General features: G+C 46.8%; 1 protein-coding gene and 1 non-coding gene across 2 annotated transcripts in view; one reads left to right on the top strand and one right to left on the bottom strand.

Moving 5' to 3' along the window:
• LOC111550986 (maestro heat-like repeat-containing protein family member 7) overlaps positions 1-24,630 on the bottom strand; it is a 51,563-nt gene extending 26,933 nt beyond the window's left edge. The window contains exons 1-12 of the mRNA XM_031934746.1: positions 24,312-24,630; positions 20,291-20,355; positions 19,693-19,815; positions 19,401-19,556; positions 18,943-19,041; positions 17,726-17,812; positions 12,714-12,775; positions 12,105-12,297; positions 11,467-11,602; positions 10,555-10,643; positions 8,069-8,218; positions 2,843-2,997 (exon numbers count right to left, since the gene is read on the bottom strand). Coding sequence (XP_031790606.1) covers positions 2,843-2,997; positions 8,069-8,218; positions 10,555-10,643; positions 11,467-11,602; positions 12,105-12,297; positions 12,714-12,775; positions 17,726-17,812; positions 18,943-19,041; positions 19,401-19,556; positions 19,693-19,815; positions 20,291-20,355; positions 24,312-24,630 — 1,634 coding nt within the window. The remainder of the gene's footprint in view (positions 1-2,842; positions 2,998-8,068; positions 8,219-10,554; positions 10,644-11,466; positions 11,603-12,104; positions 12,298-12,713; positions 12,776-17,725; positions 17,813-18,942; positions 19,042-19,400; positions 19,557-19,692; positions 19,816-20,290; positions 20,356-24,311) is intronic.
• LOC111551000 lies at positions 7,021-7,123 on the top strand. Its single transcript, XR_002734228.1, has one exon. It is a non-coding gene; the product is annotated as a U6 spliceosomal RNA (small nuclear RNA).
• Positions 24,631-25,507: the final 877 nt, after the last annotated feature.

Genomic DNA, 25,507 nt, shown 5'->3' with positions numbered 1-25,507 from the left:
GAACCAGAAACTCAATATTGTGAAGATGTCAATTCTCATTATACTTTCTATAGATGCAACATAATCCCAATACAAATACCACAAGAATACCTTTAAAGAAATAAATATTCTATATAAATTATAAAATTTATATGGAAAAGCAGACCAGGCACAGTGACTCATGCCTGTAATTCCAGCACTTTGGGAGACCAAGTTGGGCAGATCACGAGATCAGGAGTTTGAGACCAGCCTGGCCAACATAGTGAAATCCCATCTTCACTAAAAACACAAAAATTAGCCAGATATGGTGGCACGCACCTGTAGTCCCAGCTACTTGGGAGGCTGAGGTGAGATAATCACTTGAACCTGGGAGGTGGAGATTGCAGTGAGCCAAGACCATGCCATTTGTCTCCAGCCTGGGTGACAGAGTGAGATTCTGTCTCAAAAAAAAAAAAAAAAAAATTATATGGAAAAGCAAAGAAAATAAAATAGCCAAACAATTTTGAGAAAGAGTTACAGGCCAGGTACAACAGCTCACACCTGTAATCCCAGCACTTGAGCTGAGGCAGGAGAATCATTTGAGCTCAGGAGTTTGAGACCAGCCAGGCAACAAGGAGAGATCTCATTTCTACCAGAAAAAAAACTTCCGAACTAAAAAAAAGGCTGGGTGAGGTGACATGCGCCTGTGGTTCCAGCTATTCAGGAGGCAGAAGTAAGAGGATTGCTTCAGCCCAAAAGTTCAAGGCTGCAGTGAGCTGTGATTGCACCACTGCACCCCAGCCTGGATGACAGTGAGACTCTGTCTCAAAAACAAAACAATAGTAATAAAATTGAAGAACTCATCCTACCTGATTTAATACTTAATATAAAACTACATTAGGCTGGGCACCGTAGCTCACACCTGTAATCCCAGCACTTTGGGAGGCTGAGGCGGGTGGATCACCTGAGGTCAGGAGTTCAAGACCAGCCTGGCCAACATGGTGAAACCCCGTCTCTACTAAAAATACAACAAATTAGCTGGGCATGGTGGTTGGCGCCTGTAATCCCAACTACTCAGGAGGCTGAAGAAGGAGAATCCCTCGAACCAGGAGGCAGAGGTTGCAGTGAGCCGAGATGGCGCCACTTCACTCCACCCTGGGTAACAGAGTGAGACTCTATCTCAAATAAATAAATAAATAAAACTACACTATTAGAGACAGTATGGTATTGATGAAAGAATTGACATATAGCTCAATGGACAAGAAGAGAGCCCACAATTAGAGGCACATGAATATTGTCAATTGATTTTTTTTTTTTTTTTTTTTTTTTTTTTTTGTGAGACAGGGTCTTGCTCTGTCACCCAGGCTGGAGTGCAGTGGCGCAATCTTGGCTCACTGCAACCTCCACCTCCCCGGTTCAAGTGATTCTCATGCCTCAGCCTCCCAAGTAGCTGGGATAACAGGTGCAAGCAACCATCCCCAGCTAATTTTTGTATTTTTAGTAGTGATGGGGTTTCGCCATGTTGGCCAGACTGGTCTCAAACTCCTGACCTCAAGTGATCCTCCCACCTTGGCCTCCAAAAGTGCTGGGATTACAGGTGTGAGCCACCACGCCCAGCCATCAATTGATTTTTGATAAAGGTGCAAAGACACTTCAGTGGAGAAATGATAATCTCTGCAACAAATGGTGCTGGAAAAATTAGACTTCTATATGCAACAAACTGAACCTAGTCCCATTCATCACGCTTTCTAAAAAGTTAAGTAAAAGTGAAATATAAACATAAATATAAAACACGAAAGTTAAAACTTCTGGAAGAAAACATGGAAAGAAATACCTATGACCCTAAATATGATCCATAAGAAACAAAACACTGGATTTCATCAAATTAAAAACTTTTGAACTCTTAAGAGAATGAAAAGACAATCCACAAAATGGGAGATATACATGAAAATCATGTATCTGATAAAAGACTTGTATACAGAATATATAAAGAACTCTCAAAACTCACCAATAAGAAAACAACCCAACTGAAATGGGTAAAAGACTTGGATACTTGGTTAAAGAAGATATATGAATGGCAAAGAAAGACATGAAACGATGCCCATCATCATTAGTTGCAATTGAATTAGGGAAATGCAAATTAAAACCGCAATGAGAGGCTACCACACGCTTGTTAGAACAGCTATATATATATATATATATAAACCTTTTTTTTTTTTTTGAGACAGTGTCTCACTCTATCTCCCAGGCTGGAGTACAGTGGCATGATCGTGGCTCATTGCAACCTCTGCCTCCCAGGTTCAAGTGATTCTCCTGCCTCAGCCTCCTGAGTAACTGGGATTACAAGCCCCCGCCACCACGCCCGGCTAATTTTTGTATTTTTAGTAGAGACGGGGTTTCATCATGTTGGCCAGGATGGTCTCGAACTCCTGACCCTAGATGATCCACCCGCCTCAGCCTCCCAAAGTGCTGAAATTACAGGCGTGAGCCACTGTGCCCAGCCGCGACTTTTCTTTTTTTTTTTTTTGAGACAGAGTTTCCCCCTTGTTGCCCAGGCTGGAGTGCAATGGCGCAATCTTGGCTCACTGCAACCTCTTCCTCGCAAGTTCAAGCGGATTCTCCTGACTCAGCCTCCTAAACAGCTGGGATTACAGGCACCCGCCACCACACCCAGCTAAGTTTTTGTATTTTTAGTAGAGATGGGGGTTTCACCATGTTGGCCAGGTTAGTCTCGAACTCCTGACTCCCAGGTGATCTGCCCACCTGGGCCTCCCAAAGTGCTGGGATTACAGAAGTGAGCCACTGTGCCCGTCCTGAATATGTTTTAAGAAGAAGCAAATAGACTACTGGGGGGCATGTACTTATGGGATCGAAAGTCACCTACTTTTGTGACTGATCTTCTATTTTCAATAGTGTCAGGATAACTTCATCAGTGTAGTACTGGGACAGCAAATACAGGATCTTCTTAATGGTCTTTTGGGCTGTGGTTTCTGTAATGCTGTTCATGTGGTAGTAAATGTACTGGATGATTTCCGGCACCTGAAATGAGGGAAAAGGAAGTTGTTTCCAGATACTCGACACCAGATCACCAGCATCCACATAACTAGGCACCCACTTCACCTGTAGGGCTGCACATAATGCATACACAGCATGTCCAGACCAAAAAAGTCACTGTCCCACCAGACTCTGCTCTAGTCAGGCCACACCCTCAGGACTGTGGACTGTCTTGGACCCTATGGGGCCTGAAGCAACCCCATGTTGGATGCTAATCCACCATATTGACTTTTTTTTTTTTTTTTTGAGACAGAGTCTTGCTCTGTCACCCATGCAGCTGGAGTGCAGTGGCGAGATCTCAGCTCACTGCAACCTCCACCTCCCAGGTTTTATCATGCCTCAGCCTCCCGAGTAGCTGGGATTACAAGTGCACACCACCACTCCCAGCTGATTTTTTGTATTTTTATTAGAGACAGGGTTTTACCATGTTGCCCCGGCTGGTCTTGAACTCCTGGGCTCAAGCAGTCCACCTGCCTCAGCCTCCCAAAGTGCTAGGGTCACAGGCATAAGCCATAGTGCCTGGCCCAGCATATTGACTTCTTTTTTGTTGTTGTTGTTTTATTTTTTTCTTTTCTTTTCGTTTTGGCCACCATATTGACTTCTGATTAATCTTTGTTCCCAGAATACCTCTAAGATTTCTACTTTATCTACTTTTTTTTCTTTTTTTTTTTTTTTTTTTTTAGACAGCTTCCTCTTTCGCCAGGCTGGAGTGTAGTAGTGCCATCTCAGCTCACTGTAACCTCCACCTCCTGAGTTCAAGCAATTCTCCTGCTTCAACCTCCCGAGTAGCTGGGACTATAGGCGCTCACCACTACGCCCAGCTAATTTTTGTATTTTTAGTAGAGACGGGGTTTCACTATGTTGGCCAGGATGATCTCGATCACCTGACCTCCTGATCCGCCTGCCTGGGCCTCCCAAAGCGCTGGGATTACAGGCGTGAGCCACCACACCGGCCTTACTTTATCTATTGTTACCGTAAATCCTGTCCTTAGGTCAAAACAACCCTTGCCATAAATCCTGCCCTTAGGGCAGATTTGCATAGCATTCTTGCTTTTTCCTGAGGGGTTGATTTTAATTGTCCTACACATTCCTTCTCTAAGGTATATCTGCTTGTTTGTTTCTTAGAGACAAGGTAGTGGCATGCTCATAGCTCACTGCAGCCTTGAAGTCCTGGGCTCCAGTGCTTCTCCCACCTCAGCCTCCCAGTAGCTGGGACTGGAGGCACACCCACCATGTCTGACTCCTATTGTATAGAAGCCCTGGGACATGGCAGATGATGGCTGGGGGGTCGACCATCTCCTCTCGCAGCCTCCTGGGACTTGGCTTCCGTTATGTTTTGTTTTGTTTTGCTCTAGATGGAGTCTCGCTTGGTTGCCCAGGCTGGAGTGCAGTGATGCAATCTCAGCTCACTGTAACCTCCATCCCCCAGGTTCAAGCAATTCTCCTGCCTCAGCCTCCCAAGTAGCTGGGACTACAGGCGCATGCCACCATGCCGGGCTAATTTTTGTATCTTTAGTAGAGATGGGGTTTTGTCATGTTGGTCAGGCTGGTCTCAAACTCCTGACCTCAGCTGATCCACCTCCCTCAGCCTCCCAAAGTGCTGGGATAATAGGTGTGAGTAACCACACCCACTCTTTTTTTTTTTTTTTTTTGAGTCAGTCTCCTTCTGCCTCCCAGGCTGGAGTACAGTGATGTGATCTGGGCTCAAAGAAATCTCCGCCTCCCTGGTTCAAGTGATTCTCCTGCCTCTGCCTCCAGAGTAGCTGGGATTACAGCTGCACATCACCACGCTCGGATAATTTTTTTTTTTTTTGTTTTTTTTGTTAAGACAGGGTTTCACCATGTTGGCCGGGCTGGTCTTGAGTTCCTGGCCTCAAGTGATCCGCTCACCTCGGCCCCCCCAAAGTGCTGGAATTACAGGCGTAAGCCACTGGCCCCAGTATGGCTTGTTTTTAAGTCAGTATTAAATGTTTCTTTCTCAGAAACTGGATTCATCAACCTCTTTCTTTGACCTCTCAGCTTCCTTGGATTTTAAGGGTAGCTTTATACACACCTGCCCACCACGGAACAACCCCGGTATTTTAAGAGGGACAAAATAGATTCTAGAGCAGCCAGGGGAGACCAGAACCATGTCTGGAAACCATGTCATGAAGAATGAAGGAAGAATCTGAGAATGAGTAACTTAGAGACAGGAAGGCAGAGGGCATAGGATTGCTGCCTCCACGTGGCCTCAAGACTATAAGGGAGGGAGGGAAGAGTCAGTCCTTGCTGTTTACTGGCCATGTAGGGTGGAGGCAGCAGGTGGTGGTCCGCATGAACTCTAAAGTCACACTCCGTGGATGTGAATTGCACCTCCTCACTTTCCAACTGTGTGACCTTGGGAAAGCTTTTCATCCTCTCTGCGCTCTATTTCCTCACACAAAACATGAGGACGATTTTACCCACGTCAACAGTTCTGAGTTAATGCATCTGAATTGGTTGGAACGGTGTCTGTCACCTAATAACTGGTGATGAAACTTCAGTAATTAAGGCTCATAGCCTCTTTGAGCCTTTTCTCATTTTGTTTTTCTTTTGAGACAGGGTCTAGCTCTATTGTCCCAGCTGGGGTGCAGTCATGCAATTTTAGCTCCCTGCAGCCTCCATCCCCTGGGTTCAAGCGATCCTCTCAACCCAACCTCCCTAGTGGGACTCAAGTGGGCACCACCATGCACAACTAATGCTTTTGATTTTTAGTAGAAATGAGGTCTCACTATATTGCCCAGGCTGGTCTTGAACTCCTAAACTCAAGCGGTCCTCCTTCCTGGGCCTCCCAAAGTGCTGGGATTACAGGTGTGAGTCACTGTACCTGGCCTTCTCATTTATAAAGAGCACAACCATTATGGAAAATTCCAACACGATGGAGGTTACTCAAAAAACTAAAAGTAAAACTACCAATACCACTTATGGGTATACAGTCAAAGAAAATGAAACCAGTGTCTGGAAGAGGTAACTGCACTCCCCTGTTCACTGCAGAATCTTCTGTAATAGCCATGATAGGGAAAGAACCTAAGCTTCCAACGACAGATAAATGGATAAAGAAAATGTGGCATATACACAATGGAATGCTATCCACCCTTAAAAATGAAGGAAACCCTGTCATTTGTAACAATATACATGAACCTGGAGGACATTATGAAAAACAAAACAAGCCAGGTATAGCAAAACAAATATTGGGTGATCTCACTTAGATATGGAATCTAAAAAAGTCAAACTCATGGAAGCAGAGAGTAGAACAGTGGTTACCAGGGGCTAGGGGTGAGGAGGACTGGGAAGATATTGGTCAAAGGATACAAAATTTCATTTAAACAGGAGAAATCAGTTCAGATCTATTGTACAACATGATAACTATTCTATACTTGAAATTTGCTAAGACAGTAGATTTTCAACGTTCTCACTACAAAAAAAAGAGTGAGTTAATTGATATGTTAATTAGCTTGGTTTAGCCATTCCACAATGCACACATATTTCTTTTTTTTTTTTTTTTTTTTTTTTTTTTTGAGACAGAGTCTCGCTCTGTCACCCAGGCTGGAGTGCTGTGGCCAGATCTCAGCTCACTGCAAGCTCCGCCTCCCGGGTTCACGCCATTCTCCTGCCTCAGCCTCCCAAGTAGCTGGGACTACAGGTGCCGCCACGTCGCCCAGCTAGTTTTTTGTAGTTTTTAGTAGAGACGGGGTTTCACCGTGTTAGCCAGGATGGTCTCGATCTCCTGACCTCGTGATCCGCCCGTCTCGGCCTCCCAAAGTGCTGGGATTACAGGCTTGAGCCACCGCGCCCGGCTGCACACATATTTCAAAATAGCATGTTGTGTGCCATAAATATACATCCTTTTTGTAAATTAAAATTTTTTTAAAAGAAAGTAGTTTACAAATACAAATGAGCTATGGTTTAAGGTAGTGAGCGCCTCAAGATTGCTTTCAGCACCATCTGGCTGTCCAGTGGTCTGGGGTGCTCTCAAAGAGATTACAAGCATTGTGCTTGCTTCATGGATACTAAAATTGGAATAATACGGAGAAGATTGGCATGGCCCCTGCACAAGGATGACATGTAAATTTGTGAAGCATTCCATACAAAATAGATTTAAAACCTTCAAAAGAGATTACAAGCATCAAGTGGGGAGTTAGAGTAGTTGATCTTTGGGGTCCCCTTCAACTTATCAGCGGTCTGCTCTGAGGCATTCAATCAAAAGGCAATCCAGGCCAGAGAAGTGGAAAGTGTAAGATCCCAGAACTGCTCATAGAACCTATTGTGGAGAGGTCATAAGTGAGTTAGAGAAGTGGGTTAGGCCATTAAAATAAGAGGGCCTCCATCAGTCCATAAGAGCTTTTAAAATACTATAATAAAAAGGACTGCTAAACTGTGCTGTATTAATTTTTTTATTAATGTTTTTAAGAGATGGAGTCTTGCTATGTTGCCCAGGCTGGTTTCAAACTCCTAGGCTCAAGTGATCCTCCCACCTCAGCCTCCCAAAGTGCTAGGATAACAGCTGTAAACCACTGTGCCCAGCCCTATGCTGTCTTAATTTTACTGAGAACCAGTCCCAGCTCTCATAAAGGAGTCTCTGTATTTCATCTCTATTTATGTTAGTGTGTCATAAGTTTGTGGATGTGTGTGTATATATATATATATGTTTATATTTATATACACACACACACCCCTGAATTATCCCTCCTGAAGAAAGAAGAAGGCACCTATAGATCTAACATATCAAATACTGTCTGGAAGCAGGAAGAAAGACTGAGGTCTCTCCTGGTCCTAGCAGCCCCTAGTAGTCTGCTATAGCTTTGACTCAATTCTTCTTCCCAGCCTGTTGGAGATAGAGGCCAGATGGTCAACACCTCCCAAAGAAGAGTCTTTTCCACAATCACAAACTATTCCTCATTTAGCCTTTTCTCCCATGGGTTGAAGCATGTGATTCTTTAAACTCAAACTGGTAGGAGATACAACAAGACCCAAAACAGAACAGAAAGAAAGAATCCTTAAATTGACGTTGAACCATTAGGTCCCCCAGAGCTGCTACCTTCCCGATCTCTGGAATCGTGTACTTCAGGATCATCTTTAACATCTTGGAAGCTGCAGAGATGTCATGCCTGCTGGTGTTGGTCATGGCCTCCATGCTCACCATGATCATATCTGCTCTCTCCTCAGGGGTCAGGTATTTCTTGAAGAACTGAAGAAAGAAGAACAGCTGTCTCCACGATGCCAGCATCCCAACTTGGGTCTGTCCCAAAGCCTCTGGCCTCCAAAGAGACCAATCAACCAGGGGCCAGTGGAGGCAGTCCCTGACCAGCATCTGGCTATTCTATGGTGTGAAACAAGCTTCAGAGTGCCACCAGCTCTGAAATCTCCAGGAAGGAGTAATGGTCCAGACAGCTTGACACAGAGGACAATGCAAAAAGCATTTCTACTTCTATTTGGAATGCAAGCAAATGAGTCCATCAGAAATGAGTTCTGATGTTTAGTAAGCTTGCAGCATTCCAAAGCAAGTAGGACTGCTATTAGGTACAGCAGACATGTCTCATGTCTCTGAGCCTGCACCTGCATATCCACGTGAAGCTCATTCACTCAAACAATATTGAGGCTCAGCTCTGTGCCTGGTCCTATTGCTGGGGGCTCAGGAAAACTGTAACTAAGACATACAATGCCTTTACTCTCAAGGAATTTACCATCAAGTCAGGGCAAGTAAACAGGCGGTTATAGTGCTATGTGAGTGATGCAGTTTGGTTGTATTCCCACCCAAATCTCATCTTGAGCTATAGTTCCCATAATCCCCATGTATCAGGGTGGTTACCCTCATGCTGTTCTCGTGATAGTGAGTTAGATCTCACAAGATCTGATGGTTTTATAACGGGCTTTTTCTCCTTTGCTCAGCACTTCTCCTTCCTACTGCCATGTGAAGCAGGATGTGTTTGTTTCCCCTACCGCCATAATTCAGACCCAAGGAAAAAGAAAGACAGAGTTCCTGGCAGAGGGAACAGAATATGCAAAGGCCTGGAGTGGAAGGAAGTTCAGCCTAATTACTGTGTCCTGCAAGGGAGAGCTGGGCCAGGTGGAAAAGGGAGACTGAGACAAGATGAGGCAGGACGGTTACAGCAGTGACCAGATCATGAAGGGTCTTGTGGGTCAAGTGAACAAGTTTGGACTTTAGAATGAGGACAGTGGAGAGTCAGTGCAAAGTCTGAAGGGGAATAATACATCTCAGCAATTGCATTTTAGAAATGCAGTTCTCTGACTGTAGCATAGAAAATGATGTGACAAGAAGCATAGTTGGAAACAGGAAGATCAGTAAGGGGCTGCTGGAGTGACCCAGGCAAGAGATTCTGGGGGCCCCACAGTGGGGCTGGAGCAGAGTGGACAAATTCAAGAGCTATCTAGGAGGCAGAATGAACAAACCTGGTGTTGAATTGAATGTGGAGAGTGAGGGAGAGGAAAGAGCAAGGGATGACTCCTGGATTTCTGACTGGAGTGATTTGAGTTGATTGAGCCTGGAGACACCATATCTAAGACAACCAATACATCTTTTTTTTTTTTTTTTTTTTTTTTTTTTGAGATGGAGTCTTGCTCTGTCGCCCAGGCTGGAGTGCAGTGGCGCGATCTCGGCTCACTGCAAGCTCTGCCTCCCGGGTTCACGCCATTCTCCTGCCTCAGTCTCCCGAGTAGCTGGGACTACAGGTGCCTGCCACCACGTCCAGCTAATTTTTTGTGTGTTTTTAGTGGAGACAGGGGGGTTTCACCGTGTTAGCCAGGATGGTCTCGATCTCCTGACCTCGTGATCCACCTGTCTCAGTCTCCCAAAGTGCTGGGATTACAGGCATGAGCCACAGCGCCTGGCTAAGACAACCAATACATCTTTACTGAATAAAAAAAAATTAGGGCTAGGCTACAAATAAAGTACAAAGGCACAATCTGTAGGAGGAGAATAGCGTTGACTATATTTCTTTTAAAGAACTATCTTGGCCAGGCGCAGTGGCTCACGCCTGTAATCCTAGCACTTTGGGATGCCAAGGTGGGTGGATCACCTGAAGTCAGGAGTTCGAGACCAGCCTGGCCAACATGGTGAAACCCCATCTCTACTAAAAAATACAAAAATTAGCTGGGTGTGGTGGCATGAGCCTGTAATCCCAGCTACTCGGGAGGCTGAGGCTAGAGAATCACTTGAACCCAGGAGTCAGAGTTGCAGTAAGCTGAGATCACGCCACTCCAGTCTGGGCAACAGAGGAAGATTCTATTAAAAAAACAAAACAAAAAAACAAACAAACAAACAAACAAAAAAACTCTCTCAGTGACTTCAAGCCTCAGTCAACTCAAGTGCAGCTAGGGAATGGGTCTTACCCCTCCAGCCTGCTATCCATGACACCTTGAGCTTTGGAGACACTCCTCTGGGTGAAGGATTACTCCTCTGTGGCCCCATCCAGGCCCTCTACAATCTCCCCACCCCAACTCTCCTTATTCCCTGTCATGGCTCCCCATCTGGACATTTCATGCACTGTGGAGAGTGATAGTTACCAGTGTTAGATCCTGCAGGCTGGCAAGCCATGCTCCACGGAAATGCTTCTGCAAATCCTTCAGGATAGTCTCTGTCTTCTGTTTCACACCTTCAGTCCAAAAACAACAATTAAGGGGCAGGGCCTTAACAGGGAAATAGGAAGACACCCTTCTTTATTTCCCCTCCAAACCTCAGAGAAGATCAACAGAGTGAAATGGGTGAAATAACATTTGCTCAACAGAGTGGGAAGAGTTCCCCAGCACCAGGCCAATGGGTGGAGGGAGAATGCGGCTGGGGACTCAGTCTGGTCCTTGCAGCTCTTCCTGCGCTGTGCCAGAATGTGGACTTTTCTACCCATGGGTGCTGAGCAAATGCCCTCGTAAGAAGTACGCCCTGTTGAACCATGAGAAGTAAGCGTTTTTGAAGCTCCTTTTAGGGATATTTGCAAATCCTCCTGGCACCTCTGTAAGTGTATATGACTGTTTGTATTTTTTTGTTTTCCTTGAGCAAAGAGGGGCTCAATCTGGGACTCCCAAATTTGTTCCCAAAGAAAAGATGTTCATTTTCCCAGTCTTAGGCCTAGCAGTAAGGCTGAGACCACTGGGAAATATTGAGTATCCAAGTTGATTCCATAGGTGGCTGCAAGCCTAGCTCCTCTTTTCCTTGAGAATCTCTTAGAATCTCTCACAAGAGGGCATTGCATCAGCAATGGGGTTGGAGCTCATCCAGATAAAATTTCCAGATCTACTTGTAACGAGGATCCCTCATCTTGGGGCATCATAGCATATTTACTCTGCCCTCGTGAGAAGGAGCTGCCCTTCATCGTGCGCCTGACACAAAGTGGGCATTCAATGAGCAGTGCTTATGTGCTCCTGTTATTCATGGGCTCCCATGGCTGCAGCCCAGTGGCTACCCAGGCTCATGTTGCTTACTTCTCTGAAGCGCAAGGATTTTGAACAGGTAATGCAATGCCTCCGATGCCTCTATGCTGATCTCGTGGTTGCAGCCCATGCAGAAGAGGCCAAAGATGCTCATCAGTTTCCCACTCATTGAGAATTCCTCCATGTGCTGCCCCAAAGAGGAAACTGGTTAACTCCCCATCACCCGAAAAGGAGCTTCCCCATACTGTGGCCACCATCCCTCTCCAACCTCCCCACCCCTCCACACCACTGAATCATTTGCCTGCATGTATCCCCTCACCACAACAGCTCCACACTCTCCCTGGCCAAGAAAAACCTTTCAAAGCAGCACCCAGGGAAATGGGGCAGCCAGATCCCTGAAACATGTTAGCCAGTGGGAAGTTGTGGACCCAACTCAGCTGTTTAGCGGTCCCCCAGCAAGGCTGAGATGTATCCAGCCAGTTGGAACTCACTTGGCCAAGGGCAGACCAAGCAAACAAGTCAAACCTCTTACCCCATAGGAACAGAAAAGTCACTAATGCAAAAAAAAGAGGGACACTCTGACCACCCACCTCCCAGTAACCCCCTGCAGAGCCAGAGGCTCTCAGGTACCCCATGTGCAGAGAAGCAGGGCCTGCTGAGTCAGCCTTTCCCCGACTCCAAGCACTTACTGACAGTTCCGGGAAATTGCAAATAAACCTCAGCAGCCGGGAAATAGTGCCCAAGGCCCGCATCTGTTCGTGCACTTTGTCTGACAGTAATGACCAAGGTAAGATGATCTGGAAAAGGAGTAAAGAGACCTTGTGAACACCTTCTGTGGGAGTGCTGCTCCCTTCCTTCTCCTGATTCCCACATCCCTGACTGCTAAAAAGACAAAAAGGAGGGAGTTGTGGCAGGCCCCCATTAACTTGGCAAAGCAAAGATGTATTTAAGAGTCACCGGGGCTATACAAAAAATTGGGTGTGGTGGTGCATGCCTGTGGTCCCAGCTACTCAGGAGACTGAGGCAGCAGAATGGCTTGAACCCGGGACGCGGAGGTTGCAATGAGCTAAGATCACACCTTTGCACTCCAGCTTGGATGACAGAGCAAGACTCTGTCTCAAAAAAAAAAAAAAAAAGTCTCCAGAGTTTCACCTGCTACCTTCTGGGTCTCTTGTGAGAGGAATGTTTAAAGACAGCACTGTGCCTTAGATGTATAATTACAAAGCAGTGGGTAAGCAGGAATGGGATAAGGTGGGGAGATGGGGCTCTCTTGGTGGCATATCCATGCAAACCCCTACCTGCTAGGCCAGCGGAAGGGGTAAAGTGGTCTCTGAAGGATGAGATTCAGAGCCATTAATTCCTGGAGGTTAATAATAGTGACACAGGTAAGTATTCTGAATAGAATAACCCACTCTATCCTCCCAGCAACCCTGTAAGTGTTATTATTACTACACTAGGTTGAGATCCCACCAGGGAAAAGAGGCCTGTGTCCTGCTTGCTACAAACTTTTGGGAAAGTGTGTCCTGTATCATAGCTGCTGGACAGATGTCCTTCAGGGTAGCCTTTCTCCCAGAGCACTGAACCCCATCATGGACAGCCATGTGCCAAAAAAAGAAAAATGAACTACAACATATACCTGACCGTCCAATACAAAAGTTAATTCAGAATTGACCACAGACTTAAAATCTAGAATGATAAGATTCTAGAAGAAAATGAGAAAATACTTAAGGAAGGCAAAAATTCCTAAATAATATAAACAAAATACAACCATAAAAAATAATAATAATTTGGACTTCATCAAAATGAAAAACTACCTGCTCTTCAAAAGATACTGTTAAGAGTGGCCAGGGATGGGCGCAGTGGCTCACGCTTATAATCCCAGCACTTCGGGTGGCTGAGGTGAGTGGGTCACCTGAGGGCAGGAGTTCAACACAATGTGGGCATTCAATGAATGCCCGGCCAATATGGTGAAATTCTGTCTCTGCTAAAAATACAAAAATTAGCCGGGCAGGGTGGCACGCACCTGTAATCCCTGTTATTTGGGAGGCTGAGGCAGGAGAATTGCTTGAACCGGGGAGGCAGAGGTTTAGTGAGCTGAGATCGTGCCACTGCACTCCAGCCTAGGCGACAGAGTGAGACTCTGTCTCAAAAAAAAAAAAAAAAAAAAAAAAGACACTGTATAAAGTCAGGCCACAAAATGGGAGAAAATGTCTGCAAATCACATATCTGACAAAAGATTTATATCCAGAATATACAAAGAGCTCTCAAGGCTGGGCGTGGTGGCTCACACACTTGTAATCCCAGCACTTTGGGAGGCCAAGGCAGGAGGATTGCTTGCACCCAGGAGCTCAAGACCAGTATGGGCAACATAGGGAGATCGTAGCTGTACATAATTTTTTTTTTTTTTTTTTTTTTTTTTTTTTTTTTTTTTGGAGACAGAGTCTCACTCTGTCGCCCAGGCTGGAGTACAGTGGCATGATCTTGGCTTACTGCAAACTTCTCCCCCCAGGTTCAAGAGATTCTCCTGCCTCAGTCACCTCAGTAGCTGGGATTACAGTCATATGCCACCACACCTGGCTAATTTTTGTATTTTTAGTAGAGATAGGGTTCTGCCACGTTGCCCAGGCTGGTCTCGAACTTCTGACCTCAAGTGATCTGTTCACCTCAACCTCTCAAAGTGCTGGGACTGCAGGTGTGAGCCACTGTGCCTGCCCATAACATTCCAAAATTAGCGGAGCGTGGTGGCGCACACCTATGGTCCTAGCTACTCAGGAGGCTGAAGTGGGAAGGTCTCTCAGGGAGGTTCGAGGCTGTAGCGAGTAGTGATGGTGTCAATGCTCTCCAGCCTGGGCAATAGAGTGAGATGTTATCTCAAATAAAATAAAATAAAGAGCCTTCAAACCCCCAAATAAGAAAACAACCCAATAAAAAAATGGGCAAAAGATTTAAACAGACGCTTCATCAAAGCAGACATGTAGATGGCAAACAAGTCTATGAATAGGTGCCCAACATTAGTCACTAGGAAATGCAAGTTAAAACCACAAAGAGATGCCACTACACATCTATAAGAATGACTAAAAGGAAACACTAACAATACCACATGCTGGCAGGGATGCAGAGCAACTGGGACTCTTACACATTGCTAGTGGGAATGGAAAATGGCCTCTTGGGAAAACACTTTGGAAGTATCCCCCCCTCCTTTTTTTTTTTTGAGATGGAGTTTCACTCTCGTTGCCCAGGCTGGGAGTGCGAGGGTGTGATCTCAGCTCACAGCAACCTCCACCTCCTAGGTTCCAGCAATTCTCCTGCCTCAGCCTCCCAAATAACTGGGATTACAGACATGTGCCACCACGCCTGGCTAATTTTGTATTTTTAGTAGAGATGGGGTTTCTCCATGTTGGTCAGGCTGGTCTCAAACTCCCGACCTCAGGTGATCCGCTCTCCTCTGCCTCCCAAAGTGCTGGGATTACAGGCGGGAGCCACTGCGCTCAGCTGGGAAGTAGCTTATAAAGTCAAACATCCACATGCCATACAACACAGCAATCCCACTCCAAGAGATTTACCCAAGTGAAATTAAAACCTATGTTCATACAAAAGCCTGCACACAAAGATTTATAGCAGCTTTATTTGTGATCACCCCAATCCAGAAACAACCCCAAAGTTCCTCAACTGGAAAATTAATGCACAAACTGTGATCCATCTACTCAATTAAAAAATAAAAAGAAATAAAGTACTGATACACATAACAACAAGAATAAATCTCAAATGCATTATGCTAAATGAAAGAAGACAGACTCCAGAGACTGTCTACTGGATAATGCTACTTAGATGTCTTTTTTTTTTTTTTTGAGACAAGGTCTCCCTCTATTACCTAGGCTGGAGTGCAGTGGCACTGTCACAGCTCACTGCAACCTCGACCTCCTGGGCTCAGGTGATCCTCCCACCTTAGCCTCCCAAGTAGCTGGGACCACAGGTACACACCACCATGCCCGGATAATTTTTTTATTATTTGTAGAGATGGGGGTCTCACTGTTGCCCAGGCTGGTCTTGATCTCCTGGGCTCAAGTGATCCTCCCAAAGTGCTGGAATTACAGGCATGAGCCACTATAATCAGCCGTAGGTAACATTTTAATTATTTTATTTATTTTTGAGACAGGGTCTCTCTTTGTTCCCCAGGCTGGAGTACTCGGCCTTAGATAACATTTTATTTATCTTATTTAATTAATTATTTATTTATTTTCGAGACAGGGTCTAGTTTTGTTGTCCAGGCTGGAGTGTGGTATTACAATCACAGCTCACTGCAGCCTCAACCTCTAGGGCTTCAGGCGATCCCCTCACCTCAGCCTCCCAAGTAGCTGAGACAACAGGCACACACCACATGCCCAGATAATTTTTTTTTTAATTTCTAGTAGAGATGGGATCTCATATGTTGCCTAGGCTGGTCTCAAACTCCTAGGTGCTTAGGTGATCCCCCGACCTTGCCCTCCCGAAGTGCTGGGACTACAGGCATGAACCACTGCACCTAGATGACATTTTAGAAAAGGCAAAACTATAGGGACAGGAAACAAATCAACCATTGCCAGGGATGGGGAATGGGGAAGGGGTTGACCATAGAGTCATGGGGGAATTGGGGGGTGATAGAACTGCTCTATAGCTTAATAGTGGCTGTAGTTACAGGACTACATGCATTTGTCAAAACCCACAGATCTACACACTAAAAGCTGAATTATACTATATGTAAATTATACCTTAATTTAAAATGGAAAAAAGAAGACAAAAGAAAAAGGAGGGCCCTTAAGAAAACCATATAGCCCTCAAATTCAACCTTTCTGATCCAGCTCTGCAAAGTCAAATGTGAAATAAATGATGTCGTATTATGCCATCATGTCATTTTGTAGGAAAAATATGTCTAAAATATACACACTTGACTGAGAATTACCTCAAAGTAGCAAAAATAAATTTTGTTACACATAAAAATAACTTGTTTTTATACTTTTAATTTTATATATCAAGGTAAATTGATTTCTCCACTATTTTATACAAAATGTTGGAACCTGTTTCAGGTGGTGCTTTTGCAGGGCACCATTTATCTTTGGATAATGAGAACCCCAGTAATGGATCTCTTGAAGACTCTACGCTGACCAGGACCAAAGTTTTGCATCTCTGTTTCCCACAGACTCCAAGAACAACAGAACATTTGTTCTTACATTTATAGCAAGGTTGCCTAAAAAGCACAAAAATCCTTCTCAACAAACATACCAGAGATGGTACATTCCAAAAGAACTATGTCACTCATCCAAATGTGGACAAATTTCCCTCTAGCTAAAGTCCTTGTCAAAGTCTTTTTTAGGTTTCTTGGGGTTTTTTTTGAGATGGAGTTTCACTCTTGTTGCCCAGGCTGGAGTGCAATGGCATGATCTCAGCTCACTGCAACCTCCGCCTCCTGGGTTCAAGCGATTTTCCTGCCTCAGCCTCCCGAGTAGCTGGGATTACAGGTGCCTGCCACCATGACCAGCTAATTTTTTTGTATTTTTAGTGGAGACAGAGTTTCACCATGTTGGCCAGGCTGATCACAAACTCCTGACCTCAAGTGATCCACCCGCCTCGGCCTCCCAAAGTGCTGGGATTACAGGCGTAAGGCACCGTGCCCGGCCTTGTCAAGGTCTTTTTTTAAGATGCCTGGGCAATCTTGTCTCCTTCTTTGTAGTCACACCTAATGTTTTATGCAAAATTACATTACCCTAATGGATTACCATCCTGTTCATGAAAGTCAGTTTCAAGTGACTGTTGACTGTTTCCCCAACTCAAACTACCCTCAGGAGATAACTATTTGTCATAACTAAGAATATTTGAAACGCTCTAAAGCTCTAAAGACAGTTAAAGGAGTACATTGAGTCTCTGGTGGGGATTACATTAAGGGATATAAAAGTAGCCTGATGGTTAAGCACTGAGGTCTTCTTTATCACAGAGCAACGGCAGACACTGCAAAAGGGGAAAATACTTTGAAGATTAAAGTCTGGCAGGGATGTAAATGTTACTACCATTGAAGCCCCAATATGTCCAAGTCCTGGGCGGAAATGGGTCCTCAGCTTAGCTGGCTATGTTTCCAAAAATGTGATCCTCAAAACGATATTTTGTGGGAGACACAGAAATTTGTCTTCAAGTGATGTTTATGCACGCTGAGGCTTGAGAACCAATGGTCTTTGGACTAGAATGACACCCAGGCTATCCTGATATTCTTTTCCTTTCCTCCCAAACATACTAGAATTAATATGGACTTTCAGTTTCCTTGATTTCCACAGCCACTTACCTCCAGGAAGTGTTCTAGTATGAGCATGTTGGGGTTCATACCGTCCATCACAAGAGCCTGCAACATGTCATCTAAGGCCTGGACTGTCTGACAAGTGAAGAGATAGGGAGTGTCCAGAACAGACTGCTACAGTGCCAGCTCGGCTCCCTAGGGGCCCTCCCCTATCTCCTTGTCCCCTACCTCTGGAGGAAGGAAGTGGGGCCAGCCTGGCTCTGCCACCCCTGGCATTCTCTCTCTCATAGCCAGCCACACTCTGATCTTCCTTGGTGCTGACCTTTCTTGCCCTCAATGAAGACTGGACCCCAGGTCCAGCCCAAATTGTGAGCCAGTGGTAAAATGTAGGCATTGGGCCATTCTCCCCAGGAGCCAGACCCTGTGGGACTCTCCGCATTAGATTCATTCCACTGGGTTCAGGAAACATCTATTTTTATTTATCTTTTTATTTATTTTTGAGACAGAGTCTCGCTCTGTTGCCCAGGCTGGAGTGCAGTGGCGTGATCTCGGCTCACTGCAAGCTCCGCCTCCCAGGTTCACGCCATGCTCCTGCCTCAGCCTCCCAAGTAGCTGGGACTACAGGCGCCTGCCACCACGCCTGGCTAATTTTTGTATTTTTAGTAGAGCTGGGGTTTCATCTTGTCAGCCAGGATGGTCTTGATCTCCTGACCTCATGATCCGCCTGCCTCAGCCTCCCAAAGTGCTGGGATTACAGGCGTGAGCCACTGTACCCGGCAGGAAACATCAATTTTTAAAACTACAAAGGCTGAGGTGGGAAGATAGCTTGAACTCCAGAGGGTGAGGCTGCAGTGAGCTATGATTGCATCACTATACTCCAGCCTGGGCAACAGAGTGAGATCTTGTCTCAAAATTTAAAAATTAAAAATAAAATAAAAAACTGCAGGCCCCTGGGAAGATTTGACAGTCTACTGGTCAGTTGCTCCATAGTATCCCTGGGTTTTATTATCAGACTGTCTCCTCCCATGACTGAAGCTGCTGTGAGCCTCAGTGAGCAAGGACATGGATAGGGTGGGAGCATGGGCCGATCCCTGGAAAGGCAGGTGAGGGTATGACAGCCAGAGTGCTTCTTAGCAGCCCGAGGGCCACAGGGCCAAGGGCTCTGCAGAGAGATCAGAGTAGGAGAAGGGAGGGGAGTTAAAGGACAGGAGGTGACTCCAAAGACAAACCCTCCCTGTGGAGCTCCATGAAGAGGTGGGGATTACCTGGAGGTAGAGACTTGCATTGTCTCTTCGGTACAGGCTGGGCATGATGGGCGGCAGAGAGAACAGGCTGGAGACGCCCACATTTACCAGATCCAGTTTCTGGGACAAGTGGAATGGTGGATTCACCTGACTTCAGGGAGAGGCAGGGAATGACAAGGGGCTTTGGGGATCCCTGGGAGAGGCTGGGTTATGTTTCTAGGACCCTCTGGGAGAATTGCTCTGCTGCTTTCTCTGCGGTGCAGGAAAACAGTGGGGACCTGAGACCCCAAACACTTTCTAATGGCCTCTCCTCCGGGAAAGGAGGGCCCAGGCTTCTGGGGAAGCTTCGCTCACTGGATGTCCTAATAGGCTCCCAAAAGTACAATTGCAGAACACCCCCTCCACCCCAGGATGCAGGCAGAGAAAGTGGCAGCCACTGGGACTCTGCCACCCACAGGCCAAAAGTTAAGTCCCCAAACCTTGCTCTCCCTCCCAACCCAAATGTTCTCAGCACCAGAGACCAGGCGCTCTGAGGGGTAAGGGCAGGAAAGGCACCTCAGCGCCACGATGCAGAACATGGCTTGCTGACGCATGTTGCCCATCAAAATCTCAGTGGATTCTTCAAGAATTAGTATCTAGAAAGGCCAGGAAAAAAAACAACAAAAACAACAACAAGAACCCCCTCAGAGAGAGATGCCAGCCCTCAGGTCCAGGACTTGTCATCCTCATCCCTGAATAATGAACTCCCAGAAGAGCTTGGGTCTTTCTCACCTCAATTTTCTTGGCCAGGATGGCTTTGGGATAGTAATTGTCCATATTGCCATCTGCCTGGGCACGCACAGCACTACTCAAAGTTTCCACAGCCCTCAGGAACTTCAGCTTGGCGAACTCAGACTAGGACACAATACACAGACTGATGCCCATAAGCTGGGCTTCAGCCCTTAGCTCTGCCCACGGGCAGCACCTGAGACCTGCACCCATCCCCTGCTCCTCACACCCAGCCCAGGTTCCAATCAACTAGGTCAAAGGATGGATTGCTCACTTGATTTTCTCAGTACAATATCCCTGTCCCCAGGACTGCTGCTCACCAATGTCTGGTCACCTATGTAGGGCTCTGGAGGACAATGGGGCTAGGGATCTCTGATGAAGATCCTTCCTACAGGAAGGGAACTGCAAGATCTGAGCCCTAGACACCCTGTCCGGTGGCCTAGCCACCAAAGATCTTCCTGGTCAGGAGGCAACAATGGGCTGAGTATCTGGTGGCTTCCAAGCCAGGGCTAGTACTCAAAACCCAAGGAGGCATAAGCCCTCTTTTTATTTTTTCTACTTTCTGCCTCAGTTCACACAAAGGTCCAGATAATTTTCTTACCATATGTTCTTCTTCTAGAAATTCTAGTATGAATGCATAGGCTTCTCTTTCTGATTGGCGCAATCCTGAAAAGGGATGTAGTTGGGGGAGGTTAGCTGATTCCACCAGATGGAACAGGAAGGCAGAGTCATCCTCCCCCTCCCTTGCTGTCGACCAAGGAGGTTCAGAAGCTACCAGGGTCCTCAGAACCAGCTTATCTAGGCCAATGGAAGCCAAAGTGGAAAGGCCATCATGTGGGACTAGTTAAGAGATTTTCAGCCAGGTGCAGTGGCTCATGCCTGTAATCCCAGCACTTTGGGAGGCTGAGGTGAGTGGATCACCCGATGTCAGGAGTTCAAGACCAGCCCGGCCAACATGGTGAAATCCCATCTCTACTAAAAATAAAAAATTAGCCGGGTGTGGTGGCACGCACCTGTAGTCCCAGCTACTCGGGAGGCTGAGGCAGGAGAATTGCTGGAACCTAGGAGCCAGAGGTTGCACTGAGCCGAGATCATACTACAGCACTCCAGTCTGGGTGACAGAGTGAGACTCCATAGAAAGAAAGAAAGAAGAAAGAAAGAAAGAAAGAAAGAAAGAAAGAAAGAAAGAGAGAGAGAGAAAGAGAGAGAGGAAGGAAGGAAGGGAGGGAGGGAGGGAGGGAGGAAGGAGGGAGGGAAGGAAGAAGGGAAGGAAGGAAAAAGAAAAGAAAAGAAAAAAGAAAAGAAAAAAAAGAAGGAAGATTTTCTGTATCAGGTATGGCCCGGGATGGAAGAACAATTGGGAGGAGACCTTTAAGTCACTCCCAGTGGCCACAAATTTCTAGGGCTGTCCTACACTGACTTTGAAAGTTTTGGTTGTGAATGGACTTGAAACCCCAAGTCAGCCTGGGAGGCTTCTTTGCCAACTGTACTGGCACAGCCTTCAGGGCATGCCTCCCTGAGCCTGAGGGTTGAGACCAGGAATAGAGCCTGTTTGCCCCAAGTGGAGTCGGAAGAAGGTAAAGCAAGAAGAAGGAGCTGGTGACACCACTGGGCTCCAAAGCAACATGGGCCATGGGCCTGAGTTCAAGTTGCTGCTGCCCTCTCACATTGCCCTGCAAGAAAAGCCGCTCGGAATAGGGCTTGAACCCAAGGCACGGGAGCTAGCACAATGGCCCTGGCACCAAACTGTATGAGTTCAAAGCTCAGTTCCTCTGCTTCATCAGCTCTGTGATCTCCAGCAAATTAAACTCTGTCAACTTTACCTTCCCCATCTGTATGACAGGGAAGATGATACTATCTGTTATTATTTGAGGATTAAATGAACAATGAGTCTTAATACATGTAAGAAGTGATCTTGAGCAAATTAAATTCCCCCAAGCTTCAGTTCTGACATCTTAACCTGGGGATGATCATCATAGTATCTATTATTGTTGTGGATTTAAATAAATTAATATGTGAAAAAATATTTAGAATGCTTCCTAGTATATAGTAGAAAATCACTAAGTGCATTCTTCAGCATACATTTACTGAGAGCCTGCTATGTAAAAGGACTCTCCTAGACCCATCAGGGAAGAAAAGAGACAATAATCTTTGCTGTCATAGAGCTTCTTACACACCAGGGAGTTCCTTCACAGGAACTACCCTTATAAAAGAATTTTTATTTTGTATTTGCCCATATAGGTTTGTATATACACAGAAGTCAAAGAAAATCTCATTGAATTTGAGTGGGCTTGAAGGACATGAACGTCAAGCCATTTATATATCTGGCGAGAGAGCATTCTAAGCCAAGGCAATAGCAAATGTGAAGGCCCAGAGGCAGGATCACGCCTGGAAAGCTCCAGGAACAGCAAGGAAGCCTGGATGCCTGGAGTGGGAGGAGCAGGGAGGAGTGGTGGGAAGTGAAGGTAAAGTACTAATGGGGCAGATCATGAGGGAATCATAGCTTATCGTAAAGACAATTGGCTTTGGGGACAGGAGCCCTGAGCAGGTTTTGAATAAAAGTGGTCTGACTTTGATTAACAACAGCACTCTGGCTGTTCAGTTGAGAATAGATCAGGAGTAGAGGTGGAGAATGGCATGAGGTGTGGGCAGAAGCAAGAGACCAACTGGGAGGTTGTGACAATAATCCAGAGGTGAGATGGTGGTTCACACCAAGGGAAGTGGTTAGAAGTGAATGATCAGATTCTGTATCCATTTTGAAGGTAGAACCAATAGGAATAGTTGATGGCTAGATGTGCGTATGAGAGACAGAAGTCAAGAATTTTGGCCTTGACACACTAGAAAGATTGAGTTCCCATTAATTGATGTGGGAGAACAGAACAGATTTGCCTTTGGGAATAAAGTTAAGAGTTCAGTTTGGAATATATTAATTTTGAGATGTCTACTAGGCATCAAAGTGGAGATATCAATCGGCAGTTCGATGTAAGAGCCTGGAATTCCAGAATTGCAGATCTGGACTGCAGATACCAATCTGGGAATTGTTGGCATGTAGATGTTATCTAAAGATTTCTCTGCCTGGGTGCAGTGGCTCATGCCTGTAATCCTAGCACTTTGGTAGGCCAAAGTAGGAGAATCCCTTAAGCCCAGAAGTTTAAGAACAGCATGGGCAACATAGTGAGACCACATCTCTACAAATAACCAAGAATTCGCTGGACACGGTGGCACGCACCTGTACTCCCAGCTACTTGGGAGGCTGAAGTGGGAGGACTGCTTGAGCCCAGAAGGTCAAGGCTGCACAGAGGTATGATGGTGCCACTGCATTCTAGCCTGGGTGACAGAATGAGACCATGTCTCAAAAGAAAAGATAGATAGATAGATAGATAGATAGATAGATAGATAGATAGATAGATAGATAGCGAGCGCTCTGGCTCTCCTGAACAGCTGTCAACTACAGGAGGTGTCACTCAAATTCTCAGGCAATGTCTTGTTCCTGGCCCAGCTCCAGGCTTCTCAGGGAGGCAGGCATGCAGAGACTAGAGCTGTGACAGAGATAGCCAGAAGTGGGCAGATGTGTGCCCATTAGGTGGTACACCTCAAGCAAGGGCTTGGGCAATCATCACCACTTCTGAGCACCCGCAGTTGAGATACAGGACCAACTAACTGCTCACCCAGTAAGTGGGACTTCGAAGAGACTTGTAATGTCGATGGCTCAAAGGTTACTCTCTTTGATTTTCGCTTGTTAGAACTCGGATTCATCTGTACGCTTGGGGCAGCAGCCTGCAGCTTGCGAGAACAGTGGGCAGGCCAGGCGTGAGATAGTCCTTCCTAGGGATGCAGCCCTCTGCACTCCCTCCAGGGGAAAGCTGCAGGAGGCAGACCTGCCCTTTTACCACAAAAGGAATTGGCTGAGTAGGGCCAGTGCTGGGTCCCAGGGTCAGCTTCCCATTTCCTCCCCATGGGAAGATTCGGGACCCTCTGAAGGGCCCTGGTCCCTCTCGATTTGCCTAGGAGTCTTCCATTCTGGGATCTTCCAGCATAGAGAATGTCAGACTCCCAGGTGGGCTCCTGGGTCACAGTGGCCATCCCTGTGCCTCCAGGCCAAATTGCCTCTAGGAGTCTTGCTGCTAAAATCCCGAGGTCCCCTCTTCCCAGAGGCTTCTGTCCCCACTCCCTAATTCATAACCTTCCTTCTGCCCTATGGTAGGAGAGCTAAGAGTCCCCACATGTCTGCCCCTCCCAGATATGGCCCAGGGAAGCCTGCTCCTGGACCAGGAAGAAACTGCGGCGCAACCTGCTTCTCTCACGGCCCTGCACTTCGGGTCCCCGAACGGGCGCGTCCCATCGCTCACTGCCTTAAAGGGCCTTGCTCTGCCCCTGTGTGCGTCTCTTTTGTATCCCTTCTCTTAGCTGGTCTCTGTCCTGTTTTTGGGAGCTGCCGCTCGGACAGGCCATCCCCTGGGAACTTGCTCACCCTCAGTTTTCCCTGGGCCTAACTCACCATCGTCTAAAATACAGAATCCAGCGCCCCATTCCCCACAAATAATAAGTTGAAGCGCTCAGGTCTGAGATCAGGATACCCCACAACTTCTCCAGAGACCCTGAAGCCGTCTCCCCTCCCCTACCTTCCCCAAGAATGGAGTGCCCCAGACCCCCGAGGCCCACAGATCCCCGCAGCCCCGAGGGGTGCATCCAGGCAGGGCTGGAGGCTCCCCTTCTGCAGCGAGGGCCGGGACCCTGCCCCGCCCCTTCCTTGGCGGTGGAGGGAACAGGCGGGAAGGGGGAACCCTTTACCTGACACGCCGGCGCCTCAGGCCGGCGCCTCAGGTCCGGGCACAGCCTATCCGCAGGGCGCTGTGCTCCGGGGCCCTGGAGCGGCCCCTGCAGGGCAGGCACGGAAGTGTCCAAGGTGGCGCTCCCCACCAGGCCGCAGGGGGACCCCATGCAGCGGGCGGGGGGGCTGAGAGCCCCGCCTCCTCACCACCCCAAGGAGGGGCCCCAGTCTTCCAGGTATGGGGAAGAGGCTGTTTCTCATGAGCCTGGGCTCCGGGCAGTCAAAGCTCCAGGAATGGCTTGGAGGCGCTGAGCCACCCATCTCTACCCTCTGCCTGGCCACTCCCCTGTCCTTCTTGGGGAAGTGACTCCCAGAGGACAGCTCCTCAAACTGAAGAAGAGGCCGTAAGGAGCTTTGACAGGGGTTGTACTGGCTTCCACCCTGCCCCGGAAGCAGAGAATCTGAGAGCCTGCCTCTACCAGGCAACCCATCACACCAGCTCCCCAGGGACCTGGCCAGCCCAGCTGGAGGGGCTGGGCAACTCAGTCACCTTGGCGGGCAGCCCAAGGGGCCGGGCTCAGCCTCTGCTCAGGAAACCTGGCGCGCACACACACACACACCCCAAAATAAAAATAAAATAATAATAATAAAAATAAAATAATAATAATAATAATAATAATAATAATCCCTCATCCCCAGCTCAGCCAATAATAATAATAATAATAATCCCTCATCCCCAGCTCAGCCAATCACAAAAAACAGAATAATAATAATAATAATAATAATAATAATTCCTCATCCCCAGCTCAGCCAATCACAAAAAACAGACTTTATTGAAGTATTTAGCACTAAACCCCACACATTTCCAGCTCTGTAGGTGAGGACACAGTCACTTGGCAATGGCACCAGGTGTTATACAGGACCAATAAGTTAATGTAAAGGACGCTTAGGTGTGGAAGGCCAGTGCTCAGCCATCTCCTGGTTCAGACCAAGGCGCTCTGGGCTCCAGTTAGAACACTGAGAGACCAGGGAAACCAACATGCCCTG

Source organism: Piliocolobus tephrosceles, chromosome 1 (assembly GCF_002776525.5).
Source record: "Piliocolobus tephrosceles isolate RC106 chromosome 1, ASM277652v3, whole genome shotgun sequence".
In the NCBI taxonomy this organism is placed as follows: domain Eukaryota; kingdom Metazoa; phylum Chordata; class Mammalia; order Primates; family Cercopithecidae; genus Piliocolobus; species Piliocolobus tephrosceles.
Note: the sequence above shows the minus strand (reverse complement) of the source record. Positions and strands in the feature narration are given on the sequence as shown.